At 35.2% G+C, this 15,587-nt stretch overlaps 1 protein-coding gene across 6 annotated transcripts in view; it reads right to left on the bottom strand.

Annotated features, from left to right (window-relative positions):
- The window catches only part of NEK1 (NIMA related kinase 1), a 219,548-nt gene that overhangs the window by 92,759 nt on the left and 111,202 nt on the right, over positions 1-15,587 (bottom strand). For 4 of the 6 annotated variants that reach the window (XM_042935112.1, XM_042935107.1, XM_042935108.1 and 1 more), the window contains 4 exons: positions 4,074-4,157; positions 3,567-3,650; positions 3,025-3,102; positions 2,358-2,453 (listed from right to left, as the gene is read on the bottom strand). In XM_042935112.1, coding sequence (XP_042791046.1) covers positions 2,358-2,453; positions 3,025-3,102; positions 3,567-3,650; positions 4,074-4,157 — 342 coding nt within the window. The remainder of the gene's footprint in view (positions 1-2,357; positions 2,454-3,024; positions 3,103-3,566; positions 3,651-4,073; positions 4,158-15,587) is intronic. The other 2 variants (XM_042935109.1, XM_042935110.1) reach the window with 1 other exon arrangement.

Raw genomic sequence — 15,587 nt, 5'->3', positions numbered from 1 at the left:
CAACCTAGAGATACAATTATATTCCTTATTATTTTTCCACACATAACAGAGAAATGATTAAACTATTTCCATTAAAAACAGGAATAAAATATTATCCACATTGTTATTTAATGTTGTCCTAGAAGATCTGGCCAATTTAATTAAAGTAAATAATAATATAAGGTACAATTTAAAGAAAGCAGGGGAAATTAAGGTGTAGTGCATAAGAATAATGACTTCAACACTGGGCGGACCCAGGTTCAAATCCCTGTTCCATACTTACTGGAATTATGACCTCATCTAATTGTTTTATCCTTTCTACATCTGCTTCAGAAAGTTGTAAAGATTAAGCAAAGCAAAACATGTGCAGTGCTTATAATGTGCATGGCATACAATAAACTGTAAAGGGGCACGTGGATGGCTCAGTCAGTTAAGCATCCAACTTTGGCTCAGGTCATGATCTTGAGGTTCGTGAGTTTGAGACTGGCATTGGGCTCTGTACTGACAGCTCAGAGCCTGGAGCCTGCTTTGAATTCTGTGTCTCCCTCTCTCTGCCCCTCCCCCAATCATGCACATGCGTGTGCTTTGTCCCTCTCTCTCTCAAAAACAGACATTAAAAAAAATAATAAAATGTAGGAATAATTGTTATGATGTATATATCATGACTACCTGCAAATGACACAGCTGCATACTAAAAACCCAGAAAACTAAATGAGAATTGACGGAACAGGTAAACTCATTCTATAGCAAAAACCAATGATTTCTCCAAATATCAGCAATATTGTTAGAAAAAAAATAAAACCCTGTAAAACAGAAATTTAGAATTATGTACTATCAAGAAATCACCTTTACAAGAAATGTAACAAGTTTGAGCTTAAAATGATCAAAATCGTGTAAGAGATATAAAAGAAGAAAATGAGTAAATGTAGAAAATGAGTAAATGTAGATGCCCCGGGATAAGTTAATTTGTAGGTTTAAGGTAATATTGATAAATGGGAATGCAAGCTGGTGCAGCCACTCTGGAACACAGTATGGAGGTTCCTCAAAAAAACTAAAAATAGAACTACCCTACGACCCAGCAATTGCACTACTAGGCATTTATCCAAGGGATACAGGTGTGCTGTTTCGAAGGGACACATGCACCCCCATGTTTACAGCAGCACTATCAACAATAGCCAAAGTATGGAAAGAGCCCAAATGTCCATCGATGGATGAATGGAAAAGAAGATGTGGTGTGTGTGTGTATATATATATATATATATATATATATACACACACACACACGTGTGTATATATATATATATATATATATACACACACACACACATACATACATACACAATAGAGTATTACTCGGCAATCAAAAAGAATGAAATCTTGCCATTTGCAACTACGTGGATGGAACTAGAGGGTATTGTGCTAAGTGAAATTACTCAGAGAAAGACAAAAATCATATGACTTCACTCAAATGAGGACTTTAAGAGACAAAACAGATGAACATAAGGGAAGGAAAACAAAAATAATATAAAAACAGGGAGGGGGACAAAACAGAAGAGACTCATAAATATGGAGAACAAACTGAGGGTTACTGGAGGGATTGTGGGAGGGGGGATGGGCTAAATGGGCAAGGGGCACTAAGGAATCTACTCCTGAAATCACTGTTGCACTATATGCTAACTAACTTGGATGCAAATTTTAAAAAATTAAAAATAAAATTTTAAAAAATGTAATATTGATAAAAATTCCAAAAGAATTTAAAAAGAAAGAAAAAAGAAAAAAAATTACCCAAAAATGTGTCTGGTAAGGAAAAAGAGAGCACGTAACTAAGGCAAACACTGTAAAAAGAAGAGTAAAAAGGAAATGAGGAAAGAACTCTATCAGAAATTTAAATATATTCTAAATCCATAATTATTAATACAATGAGGTGCTGGCAGACAGAGTAATGGAGCAGAAGAGAGAGCTTGATGCATGTATACTATAGATTCATTCTCTAGCATATATAAGAATTTAATATATATAGGTATTTATATTAATATATAAAAGTAGCTTTATAAATCAGTGGCAGAAGGAAAGTGTAGCCATTAAATGATGCTGGGTCTTTGATTAGGTACTTGGCAATAATAAAAACTAAAATGAATAAGTAAATTAGGTTTTCACCACAAATCAAATCCCAAAATAAATTCCATACTGATCATCCATAAATATGAGAGAGAGAGCAATAGTGAGGGAAAGTGGGGGAGGAGAGAAGAGAGGGAGAACGAATGAGAATAAAAAATGGGAAAAAATAGAATTACCAAGTTATAATGGTGATATACTATCCAGTAAGAGATATAAGAACATTAACATGAGTAGGATCAAGAATATGAGTTAAATCTTACATGCTCTTCCCATACTTTCTTTTCTCTCTCATATGCTTCCTTTCTCTTTCGCTCTAATTGTTCTTTTAGTACAGCAGCACGTGCACTTGCTTGGGCCTGAAAATAAAACCAATCAACAAAGTTAATTACCAGAAAGAAGGGCATAGGTTTTTGTTTTTGTTTCCCCCCACCAAGTCTATAAAGATACTTATTAGCCAAAAAAGAAAAGTTTGGTGGGAGGGAGAATTTCCAGAGTAAAAATATAAGCTCACTTTATATCCCCAGCACCTAAACCAGGGCTCAACACACAGCAGCTCAATGAAAATAAATGCAGGCACATTCTAATGGAAATACAAATGTAAAAGTTTTAAACTATGGTTATTATGTACAGACTTTATTTACCTTCAGAGAAATGGACAATTATATTTTTCATTTTTAAGATTATCATTTATTCTTTTTAAAGTTACTTGTGTAATAGCTTCATACACTTATGTTATGATTTCATCAAATTGTTCTCCATAAATATAAGATATGAAGAGAAGACGACACTATTTTTCAGAAACCAAAGAGTGAGGGATAAATAGGAATGTAAAATTAAGGCAAGAGAATAACTATTCAAGATTTAACACAATTGTCTACCCCAGGTTCCAATTTTCTCAAAGAAAATCTGTTTATTTCTAGTCTATACCTTAAGTGCTTCAACTTTTTTACGCCTCACGTCAGCCTCCTCACTTCCTTCTTGTCCTTCAGAACAATCAGCTTCTTTCTACAAAGCAAGTAGATAAGCAAACCACTTAGGACAGAGCCTCGAATTGAGGGCAGAGCTCAGAAGATAATATGAACAGACTAACACCTAAAAATATAAAATGGTAAATTGTTCAACACTATTAATTTTCTCTCACAGCTGCAAGTGAACTCTCTACAACTATCAACTCTTATGAACAATGAATGGGGAAAAAAAGACAAAAATAGAATGATATAAAATGTCCATGGGTACTACCTATGTTTTCCTCTCAGAATTCCTCTGGAACAAATGGTCTTATCGATTGTAAATCCAACATATAAAATTTATTTTTTCTCTATGTATAGTTTTCTGATCTTTGACTTTCACTCTCTTCATCAGACTTTGTGTTAGTGTCATAGCATTTTTAATCTTCCTCTATTATAATGTCATTCAATTACTTTTTTTTTCCATTCAATTACTTTTTAAAAAGTTATTTTTCAACCTGCCTTTTCACCACGAAGTTTGGCTCTAATCTGCTGGCGCTCATTGAAATTCTGCAGTCTTATTTGTCTCAATCTTGCCAGATAAACCTACAAGGAGAGAAAAAGAACACACAATATTTTAATTAAAAAAAAAACATTTTTATTGCTAAAAATTTTTTTTGTAATTTAAAGAAAAGTGTTAATCTGAATACAAGAAATAAAAGTTTTGAAATCTGGTTAATGGAAATGTAATATTAGCTTTCAAGTGTTTAATTTAGATCAACTTATTTCTGAAAAGAAATACATTATAAATTCTTAATTTTATCAAAAGAAAAGAAATTGAACTCAATACTGAATATCAGTTATGGGACAAAATTATGACACAGCAGGTCAGTCAAATTATATTAACAGGTCCCTCTAGACCTACAAAATCCTTAAATAATTGTTAAGAATTTAAACCATGCAAGAAAGGAAGGCAATAAACTCAAAAATGGCTATGTGACGGAGGTAGCGAACATGCGGGAAGCATACCTCTTCCTCTTTGTTTCTTGGCTTCCCTCCTCTTGAAGAGCTGGACCTGCCTCCATACATAGCTGCCAGGTTTTGCAGGATTCCCTGTTCATCATTTAATGTACTAAGTTTAAAGAATGACTAAGGCTACATCAGCATCTTACCTAGGAATATCCAGGTGCCACTTTATTTCTTTTGGCAAATACTGATCATTTCTAGCTGATAAACTTAGATAAACCCTGGCATTTTCCTCTATCGATTTAACCAATACATTCAGTGAGAACATTGAAGGAATCAATTAAACCCCAAACATAATTATTCAAAACAGAGATCAGGTATGTTTTTATTAGCCATTTAAGTGATCAGGTTTTTAAAGCTACTTTGGAGGTTAGCTAAACCCCAAATCAAAGTTTTGTTCTGTAAAAGTCCAATCATTTCTACAAATTTGTTTACATACTAAATATATAGTATTTACATAATATTAAATATTTGAACTCAAACTCTATACTCAGGAATGTCCTATTACTATACTGCAAATGATTATACTCAATCACAAACTGACATCATTTTTAAACATAGTTTATCATAAACATGGAATTATGTTCTTATCAGAAATTATTAGTATCCTTTAAAAAAGTATCAGATTGCCAAACTATCCATGTTCTCTTCCTTCAGCACACAACCACGCTATAAGATTTTTCCTTAAAAAAAAATCCTCAGTGTCTCACTTCCCTATCTAATGTCTTTTTATCAGCTTGCTGAAAGCATACTTTCTACATACATGACCATTCATGACTTCTATTTTCCTGCTTCCTACTTACTTTTTTTTTTTCCTATTTACTTTTTAACACACTACAATCTGGTTTCCAATCCCACCATGACTCTGAAAATTTTCTAGGGTTACCACTGACTTCCTAGTTAACATTGCAAATGGACTCTTTTGAGCAAATTTTGCAATTAACATTTCCACTGGAAATTAGTTTGAATCCACAGAAGTATTTTTTGTCTCATAAAAACATATATGTTCGCTGTAGAAAACTTATAAAATATAAATCACAGTTCTACCATCTGAAACACCTAAAGTCTGTTATTCCCTTCCAAATTTCTGTGCATATGTACAAATACTTAAGCATCTTATCTTTATAACACTTGAATCTTACTATAGTTTTTCTGATTTTACCTTAATATTAATTAGCATATTAATTTTAATATTCTGAGTCTCTCATGTTCAATATCCTTAAAAACATTATTAACTGACTATATGATATTCATAATACACCACCAAATAGTGTTCTCTAAATAACACTTTAAAAAAAAAATCTCTCTTCTCTTTCATATTTATATTAGCACTCTCTCTTGGGTTCTTCCAATCAATCTTCACTATTTTTCACAGGCTTTTCTTTTCCTTGGCTCATCACTAATGTCAATATTTTGTCAAGACGCATTCTCTGGTCTTCTTTTCTACTCATTCCCAGGCTGTAACATATGTTGCCAATTCCCGAATCTAAATCAACGTTGTCGCAGCCCTCTTCTCTTGAACTACTTGAACTGACGTCTGGACAACTCCACCCTTTATGTAGCAAAGCTACTTCAAACAATTTACAAACCTGACCTCATCATTCTTTTTACTATATGATCTTATTCCCATTTCAGTTACTGATCACAGTCAACCACCCAAGTCAGTGAGATGGGAGTTATCATTACTTCTTTCTCTTCTCTGCCAAATACAAATGACTGTCAAATTACCAATCTACCTCCTCCTAATTCTCTAATTATCCCCTTAGTTTCTGCCTTAGCTCATGCTCTTTTCTCTTGACTCCTGGATTTCCAAGACGTTTCTAATTTATCATTATGCCTCTTAATCTATTCTATACCCCAGTCTACTCGCTACACTGCAGAGTAACCTTTTTAACAGTCTCTTTCACATCAAAGCCCACCTAAATCTTTCAATTATTCCCATTATCTTCATAATATAATCCACATTCTGTTCTGATGCATAACAGATAAGGCTGTTTGTGACCTAACCATATCTATTCTCATCTCTGCCATGACCTAATCATAAAGCCTACATTCTAGCCACGACAACTATTTGTGGTTTGCAGACTATGCCATGATTTCACTCATCTTCTGAAAATGGCTAACTCTACTCCTCTTCCGAAATGCAAATCAAATATCTCACCCATGGAAAGCCTTGCTCATACCTCTTCCAGTCAGTTAAGTGTGACGTGCCATGCCATTTTTATATATATCTTCTGCAGCAGTACTCATCAGTGTATTATAATACAATATAATGGAGGATAGGCAGTCTCAATATAATGGTGGACAGGCAGTATACTCTGATGGTTAAGAATATGGACTATGGTAGACTCCAAATTCTGTCAGTTCACACATTTGTCAATGTCACCTACCATCGCTGACCTTCACCAAAATTACTTGCTGTAAGTTCGGACATAATAATACTGCCGACTCTGTGCATGTACTAGAACAAAAAGTATTATTATATGAATGTGCTCTTTCTCCTCTTCCAGTCTGACAAAAGACTACTGCCCCTCTTCAAAGCAATCTTGGCATTAGCTTATCAGATACTTGAGCTTTTGAGATAGAAGTAAGAGACTAGGAAGGTGAAAGAAAACAAGAAATAGGCAGGGCTGGGCAAATATGTGAAGTGAACTCTGAAAAGATGAATGAAATATCTACAGAGTTACAGGAGAGTGGGTGGAGAACTGAGTACTGCTATAGACTCTTATCTTCCTTTCATAGTATTTAAGAACTTTAAGTAAAAAAACCTGAGTTACTTTGAAGCAATTTTTTTTAACATTTTACTTTGAAATATTATAGATTCACAGAAAGGTAAAATATACAGGGAGCTTTCATGGACCCTTCATCCAGCCTCTCCCAATTTTATCATCTTGATAAGGACAGTACACTATCAAAGCCAGGAAATCGATTTCAGTAGTTATACATGCATAATTGTGTATCTGTGTCAATGTAATTTTATTATACATATAGATTTATGTAATCATCACCATAATCAAGATACTCAATTGTACCATTACTTTAACACTTCACAGACACATTCACTATTCCCATACCTAACACCCATTAACTAATACAAACAAAATTTACATATTAGAATCATACAGTACATATCTGTTTGAGATTCACTGTTTATAACAGTATTATTTTCTTGCAGTCCATTCAAGGTATTGGATGCATAAATCAATAGTTTGTTACATTTTACTGCTAAGTAGAATTCGATAGTATGAATATACCATAATTTGTTCATTCATTCACCCACTGAAGGACATTTGGGTAGTTTCAAGTTTTGGACTATTAGGAGTTAAAGTTGCTGAGAACATTCATGTACAAGTTTCTGAGTGAAAATATGTTCTTTTCTCTGAGACATACATGCAAGAATAGAATTACTTGTTCTTGGTATGGTAAATCCATTTTTAGTTTTAAAGGGCACTACCAAGCTATTTTGCAGAGTGGCTTTAAGTTCTTACTAGGAATGATTGATCCAGTTTCTCCACATCATCACTGGCACTTGGTTTTGACCACTTTTTAAAAAAAATATTTATTTATATTTGAGAGAGAAGGGGTGAGAGAGAGATAGTGCAGGAGCAAGGGAAGGGAGAAGGAGAGAGACAGAGACAGAATCTGAAGCAGGCTTCAGGCTCTGAGCTGTCAGTACAGAGCCTGACATGGGGCTCAAACTTACGAGCCATGAGATCATGCCCAGAGATGAAGTCAGATGCTCAACTGACTGAGCCACCCAGGCGCCCCTGGTTTTTATCACCTTTTAATTTTAGTCATTCTGATAGGTGGGTAGTGATACATTAATGTGGTTTTAATTTGCATTTCTCACATAGCTAATGATGATGAACTGTCTTTCAACAGTTTATATGCTATCTGTATACTCTCTTCAACCAAATCTTTGGCTACTCTTTTGCAGGTTTTCTAATTGGATGCTCTGTGTTTTTAATGTTGAGTTTTGGTGATTCTTCATGTGTTCTAGATACAAGTCCTTTGTTGAATATGGGGTTTACACATATTTCCTCCCAATCTGTAATTTGTATTTTCTTCCTCTCAACAAGGTCTTTTGCAGAACCAAAGTTTTTAATTCTGATGAAGTCCAGTTTATCAAGTTTTCTTTTTATGGACTGTGCTTTTGATGCCAAGTCTAAGAATTCTTTGTCTAGTCTGAGGTCTGAAATTTTCTCCTTCTTCTAAAAGCTTTATAATTGTATGTTTTCCCTCAGAGTGCACGATCTCTTTTAATAAGAGGTGAGGTTTAGGTCAAGGTTCATTTTTTGCCTAGGGGTGGAAGTCCAATTTCTCCAGCACTAATACTAAAAAGGCAAACCCTCCTCCATGAATTGCTTTTGCTTCATTTTCAAGAATCAGTTGGGCATATTTGTATGGGTCTATTAGGGTGTTCTCCACACCGTTCCATGAATCTACCTATGTGTCTATCCCTCCACTAGTACTATACTGTTTTGATCCCCATAGTTAAGCCTTTTTAAAAAAAAATTTTTTTTTAATGTTTGTTTATTTTTGAGAGAGCGAGAGACAGAGAGAGAGAGCAAGCATAAGCATGAGCAGGGGAGGAGTACAGAGAGGGAGACACAGAATCTGAAGCGGGCTCCAGGCTCCAAGCTGTCAGCACAAATCCTGTGCAGGGCTCCAACTCACAAACAGTGAGATCATGACCTAAGCCGAAGCCCAATGCTTAACTGACTGCGCCACCCAGGCGCCCCAGTAAGCCTTTTTTTTTTAAGGTTATTATTTTTTTTTTTTGAGAGACAGCACACGTATGAGCAGGGGAGGGGCAGAGAGAGAGAATCCACACTGGCAGTGTGGAGTCCAAAGCGGGGGGCTCAAACTCACAAACCTCTAGATCATGACATAAGCTGAAATCAAGAGCCGCTGCTCAACCAACTGAGCCAGCCAGGAGCCCCTGTAAGTAAGCCTTAATAAATGGAAGAGTATTTCTTCCCACTTAATTCTTCTCAAAACTGTTTTGGCTATTTTGGGGTGCCTGACTGCTTCATTGGGAAGAGCATGTGACTCCTGATCTCAGGGTCATAAGTTCAAGCACCATGTTGGGTGTAGAAATCACTTAGATAAAACAAACAAAAAACTATTTTGGCTGTTTTAAAATCCTTTTCTTTCCATATACATTTTATTTTTTAAATTTTTTTATTAAAACAATTTGTTTAATGTTTATTTATTTTTGAAGGAGAGAGATGTAGAGTGTGAGTGGGTGAGGGGCAGAAGAGAGGGAGACACAGAATCTGAAGCAGGCTCCAGGTTCTTAGCTGTCAGCACAGAGGCTGAGGCGGGGCTAAACTCACGAGCTGGGAGATCAGGACCTGAGCCAAAATCAGATGCCTAACTGACTGAGCCACCCAAATGCCCCTTTCCATACACATTTTAAAACAAGTCTGTCTACATCTATAAAAAAAAAAAATATTCCTGAGATTTTACTAGTAATTGCACTAAACATAGATCAATTTAGAACAACTTGCCATTTTTATTACATTGAGTCTTCCGATTCATGAACATGGTATGATTCTCCAAGTATTTAGGTCTTCTTTAATTTCAACAACATTTTGTCATTTTAAACACATAAATTAGCCTGCATATTTTATTAATTTTTTTCATTTTTATGGAGCAATTGTAAATGGTATTATATTTTTTTGTATTGGTTTCTACTTTTTCACTGTCAATTTATAGAAATTCAGGGGCACCTCAGTGGCTCAGTTGGTTAAGCATCCAATTCTTGATCTGACTCTTGATCTTGGCTCAGGTCATGATCTCACAGTTCAAGCCCCATGTTCGGCTCTACACTGATGGCACAGAGACTGCTTGGGATTCTCTCTCCCTGTCTCTTCCCCTCCCCTGCTTGTGATCTGTCTCTCTCTCTTTCTCTCTCTCTCTCAAAATAAATAAACTTTAAAAAACTTCAGTTGAGGGGCACCTGGGTGGCTCAGTTTCAGTTTCTGTTTCAGTTCAGGTCATGGTCTCACAGTTTGTGGGATTGAGCCCTGCATTGGGCTCCATGCTGATAGTGCAGAGCTTGTTTAGGATTCTCTCTCCCTCTCTCTGCTCCTCCCCTGCTCTCTTTCAATAAATAAACGTTAGAAAAAATTCAGTTGATTTTTATGTATTGAATCTTGTATCCTGTTAACTATAATGAACTCATTTTTTTTTAGTTTGAGGAGAGTTTTTGTAGAGTCCTTGGGATTTTCTAAGCAAATTAATCATGTCAACTGGAAATAGCAATCATTTTACTCCTTCCTTCTTTTCAAATCTATATACCTTTTCTTTTTCTTGCCTTACTGCAGTAACTGGAACATCCCGTACTATGTTGATTAGACTGGTGAGAGCAAACATTCTTCCCTTTTTTCCAACTGTAGAGGGAGAGCATTTAGTCTTCTATCCCATATGAAGTTAGATGTAGACTTTTTGGAGCTGAGGATGTTCCCCTCTATTTCTAGTATACTGATATTTCTTATTGTGCATGTTGAACTTAGTCAAAAGACTTTCTGCATCAATTGATATGATTATATTATTTTTCTTCTTTAACCTATTGATATGGTAGATCACACTCATTTTCTAATACTGAAACAAGACTAAATTCCATTTGGTCATGGTTGGGTTAGATTTCCTAAAATTTTGTTTTCCATCTAGGTTCATGAGATACATTAGTCTGTACTTTTCTTCTTTTGTGCTTTTCTAGCTTGACTATCAAGGTAATACAGGCCTCAAAATGAGTTGGGAAATATTCCTTCTGTTACTAATTCCTGCAAGAGATTGTATCATTGTATCAAACTGATGTTAATTCTTTGAATGTCTGGTAAAATTCTCCAGTGAAACAATCCAGGCCTAGAGATTTCTTTTTTTGACAGCTTTTAAATCACAAATTCCATTTTTAAAAGTTGTTGAATTTATGAGTGTTAAGTTGCTTATTATCTTTCTACTCACTATAAGATCTGTAGTGATATCCCTTGTTTCATTCCTGACACTCGTGATTTGTGTTATTCTTTTTATTCTTGTCAATCTAGAGATTATCAATTTCATTCATTATTTTCTAAGAACCAGCTTTTCACTTCATTAACTTTCTCAACAGTTTTCCCTTTTTCAATTTCATTGATTTCTGCTTTAATGATTTCCCTCATTCTGTTTGCTTTGGGTCTATTTTGCTCTTCTTCTTTTTCTTTTTCTTTTTTTTTTGTTTTAGGATTGAGATAGGAACTTAGAGTGCTGATTTGAGACCTTTTTCTTTTCCAATTTCTAAGCATCTAGTACTATAAATTTCCTTTATAGGAATAAATACAAATATATGTGCTTTAGTTGCATCTCACAAATGTTAATATGTTGTATGTCTATTTTCATTCAGTTCTATAATTTTTTTTAAGTTTATTTATTTATTTTGAGAAACAGAGGGAGAATCTGAGCAAGCATGAGTACAGAAGGGCAGAGAAGAAGGAGAGAGAGGATCCCAAGCAGGCTCAGCAACGTGGGGCTCAAACTCACAAAACCGTGAGACTGTGACTTGAGGCAAAATCAAGTCAGACACTTAACCAACTAAACCTCTCAGGTGCCCCTGGTTCTATGTATTTTTAAGTTTTCTTTTATATTTCCTATTTGATACCATATTAGTTAGAAGTGTTTTAATTTTCAATTGTTTGTAGATTTTCTTGTATCTTTCTATTATAGATTTCTAGTTTCATTCCATGATGTTCAAAAATTATACTCTGTAATTCCGAGTCTTCTGAATATAAGGTTTGTTTTATGATCTAGCATATAGTCTTTCTTGGTGAATGTATTATTGCATGTTAACTCATTTCCACTTGAAAAAAAAAGTGTATTGTGCTATTGTTGGGTAGAATGCTCTGTAAGTGTAAATTAGAACTTGTTAGCTTGTGATGGTGTTTAGCTATTCTGTATCATTGCTAATTTCTGTCTAGCAGTTCTATCAATCACTGAGAATGGGGTGCTAAAGTCCCTAACTATACTTGTGAATTTATCCTTTTAGCTGTTAGTTTCTGCTTTATATATTTTGAAACTCCACTGTTTGTTGTACAGCCATTTACAACTGCAATAGTATTTTTAAAATATATATATATTTTTTAATTTTGAGAGAGAGTGCACTCATATGTATGAGCAAGGTAAGGGCAGAAAGAGAGGGGGAGAGAGAAAATCCCAAGCAGGCTCCATGCTGTCAGTATGGAGCTCAACGAGGAGCTCAAACTCACAACTGTGAGATCATGACCTGAGCCAAAATCAAGAGTTGGCCACTTAACTGACTGAGCCACCCAGGTGTTCCTGAAATGACTTATTGAACTGATCTTATTATATAATGTCTCTCTTTATCTCTCTCTTTGTCCTAAGCAATCTTATTTGCTCTGTTAACAGATTCTTTTAGCTTACTTTAAGAATATTTTTATTTCCCCTTCATTCCTGAAGGACAGTTTCATCAGATAAAGGATTCCGCATCGAGAGTTCTTTTCCTTTAGCACTTGAAAAATGTTATGTCGTTTCCTCCTATACTCCACAGTTTCAGATGAAAGATCTGATGTCATTCAATTTGGTGCTGCTTTATAGGTAATATAATATGTCATCTCTTTGTGTATATTTAAAGATTTGTTTCATCTTTTAATTCCAGAAATTTAATAATACTGCTTGATGAAGATCTGTTTATCCTAGCTGGGGATTTGCTCAGCTTCTTACATCTGTAGGTTATGTCCTTTGCCAAATGTAGAAAGTTTTCAAATACTTTTTTCAATCTCACATTCTTTCTCTTGTCCTTTGGGCTCCAATGATAAAAATGTTAAATCTTTTCTTATTGTTCCACAGATACTTAAGACTGAAATACTTTTTTCAGTCTTTTCTCTCTCTGTTGTACAAACTGAGTAAATTAAGTTGATCTTCAAGTTTAGTAATTCTATCTTCCGTCATTTCCACACTATCACTGGATCTATCCAGTGAATTTTCAACTTTGGTTATTATATTTTCCAATTATATAATTTCTATTTGCTTATTTTTTATAACTTCTCTTTCTTCACTGAGATTTTCCTTTTTTATTCACTCAAGAGAGTTTTATCTCATTGAAGCATTTGTTTGAAGCAGCTTTAAAATCTTTGTCTGAGAATTCCAGTATGTAATTCATCTTGATATGAGTGGCACCTCAGTGGCCTTACTCATTCAGGTTGTGGTTTTCCTGGTTCTTGGTATGACAAGTGATTTTTTTTATTATGTTCTGAATATTTTAGTTATTATATTAGAAGACTCTTAATGTCTTCAATTTTAGCAGGCAGTAGGCCCATTTAGGATTAGCATTTAGGTTCTGGCCTACTTTCGTGGGCTTTAGTACTGATAACAGTTTGCCTCTCTGAATCCTTGTAATATTATTCTAACCAGCTTCATTGTTCTGGTGCTGATGGCTCTCCTGCTCAATCCCTCCGGGTGCTATCTTGTGATGATGAAAGTTGTCTCCCTGATCCATGTGCTGTTACTGGAAGATCTCCTGAGGGTGGGAGGCAGGTGACACTGGGTCTGGGTCTTCTTACATCACTAGACAGAGGGTATGGAGACACAGGTCTTCATGGCTACTACTGCTGTGGTCAGATAAAATCACCTGCTAGTGCCCTAGATGTTGAGTAGAACTGGGAAGGTGCAAGGCTTTGCTGCCAATGTGGGTCAAAATGCTCTCCAAGTTACCTGCCCATGCTCTAGTTGTGGAATGAGGTTGGGGCAGCCTGAAACTTCATTGCTGCCCACAGCTTACAACAGGATCCTGCTGATATTCCTCTTTTCCATTAATTTGGCAAGTGAGATCAGGCTTTTGGTTTTTGTTTTTGCTTTTTTTCATCTACAGTGGATCTGGGATGCAGGCCCAGCCCACAAAAATGGGAAATAAAAAGAAACACCAGGGAGGATTGCCTGGGTGGCTCAGTTGGTTACATGTCCGACTCTTGATTTTGGCTCAAGTCATGATCTCATGGCTCTTAGGATTCTCTCTCTCCCTCTCTGTCCCTTGCCTGCTTGTGTGTGCATGTGTACGCTCTCTGTCTCTCTCTCTCTCAAATAAACTTAAAAAAAAAAAAAAAAAAGACAACAAAAAACGAAACAGGGAACCACATACCACACTGTTATTCCTAAGTCCTGAAGTCCCTAGTTAGCTCATCTTCTTCCTTCCACCATATAGAATTCTACCATAATTGTATGTTAACTAGTTTCCAGAGTATTTAACTATATTTAGAGGGGAGGAGCCAGGAAAAGTGGGTTTATGCCATCTTGTTCTGGAACTGTGTTTTAAGTTACTTTTTAGTATCTAGGGTTTTTATAATGCAATATACTTTGTGATGGGACTACTATCATTAAGGTTCTAAAGAGTTACCTGGGACTGTTGTAAAGTTTAAAAGAGACTGTTATGGGCTGAACTTTGATCTTCCAAAATCTGTATGCTGAAGTACCAATGCCTACTACCCTACTATTTGGAAATAGCATCTTCATCAAGTTAAAATGAGATTGTTAGAGTAGGCCCTAATCCAATATGACTGATGACCTTATAAAAAGGGAATTTGGAGCAGATGCACATACAGGGAGAAAACTATATGAAGTGAAGGCAGAGATTAGGGTGAGGATTCTAATGTCAAGGAAGGCTAAAGACTGCCAGCCAACCAGCACAAGATAGGGAAGAGGCATGGGTGATTCTTCCTCACAGTCCTCAGAAGGAACCTACCCTGTAGACGTGTGGGTCCTGGACTTTTACCCTCCAGGACTGTGAGATAATAAATTCCTGTTGGTAAGCCACTTATTTTGTGACATTCTGTTACAGCAGCCCTAGTGGCCTAACACAGAGGTGGTGCATATAATAGATCTAACATAAGGCCTGAAAGTAAGCTTTCGATAAACACCCACTGTTATTATTAAACTGCTGGTTTAACAATTTATCTACTCTATTGCTTATCTTACATTCTCTTGCTGGCACAAAACCTAACATACTATAGTCAATAAATGTTTATGTAATACTAAATAAATGAATGAAAGAATAAATGAAATGTTTAACACTTAACTGAACATTTTCAAGGCAGTTTTCCATTAGTATAAATAAATACAGAATTATTTAAGATCAGTTAATAAGAAAGTAACATTTCTCAAGGGAAATAATTCAGAAGTTTTTCTAAGTAATTCAACAGAAGAAAATTGATAACCAAGAAAAATTTTGCACATGTCTACCAGGAAACATGTTCAAGAATGTTCAAAGCAGAAATCAAACCAAACTAAATAAATACTGACTGTCAGGAGAATAATTGTGCTATATACACACTACTATCCAGTTATACTCAACTACTGAATGAATTTTAAAAAATAATGTTGAATGAAAAAAACAAGTCCTAGTCTATATATAATTTTCATAATGCTCAAAAACAAAAAAGAATAATATATTGTGTAATACACATACATAAGTGGAAAAAATTATTTTAAAACAACCACAGTAATGATAAATCCACAATTCAGGAT

The sequence above is a fragment of the Panthera leo genome, chromosome B1 (assembly GCF_018350215.1).
Source record: "Panthera leo isolate Ple1 chromosome B1, P.leo_Ple1_pat1.1, whole genome shotgun sequence".
Taxonomy (NCBI): Eukaryota; Metazoa; Chordata; class Mammalia; order Carnivora; family Felidae; genus Panthera; species Panthera leo.
The sequence above is the reverse complement of the archived record's forward strand: the minus strand, read 5'-3'. Positions and strand labels throughout refer to the sequence as shown.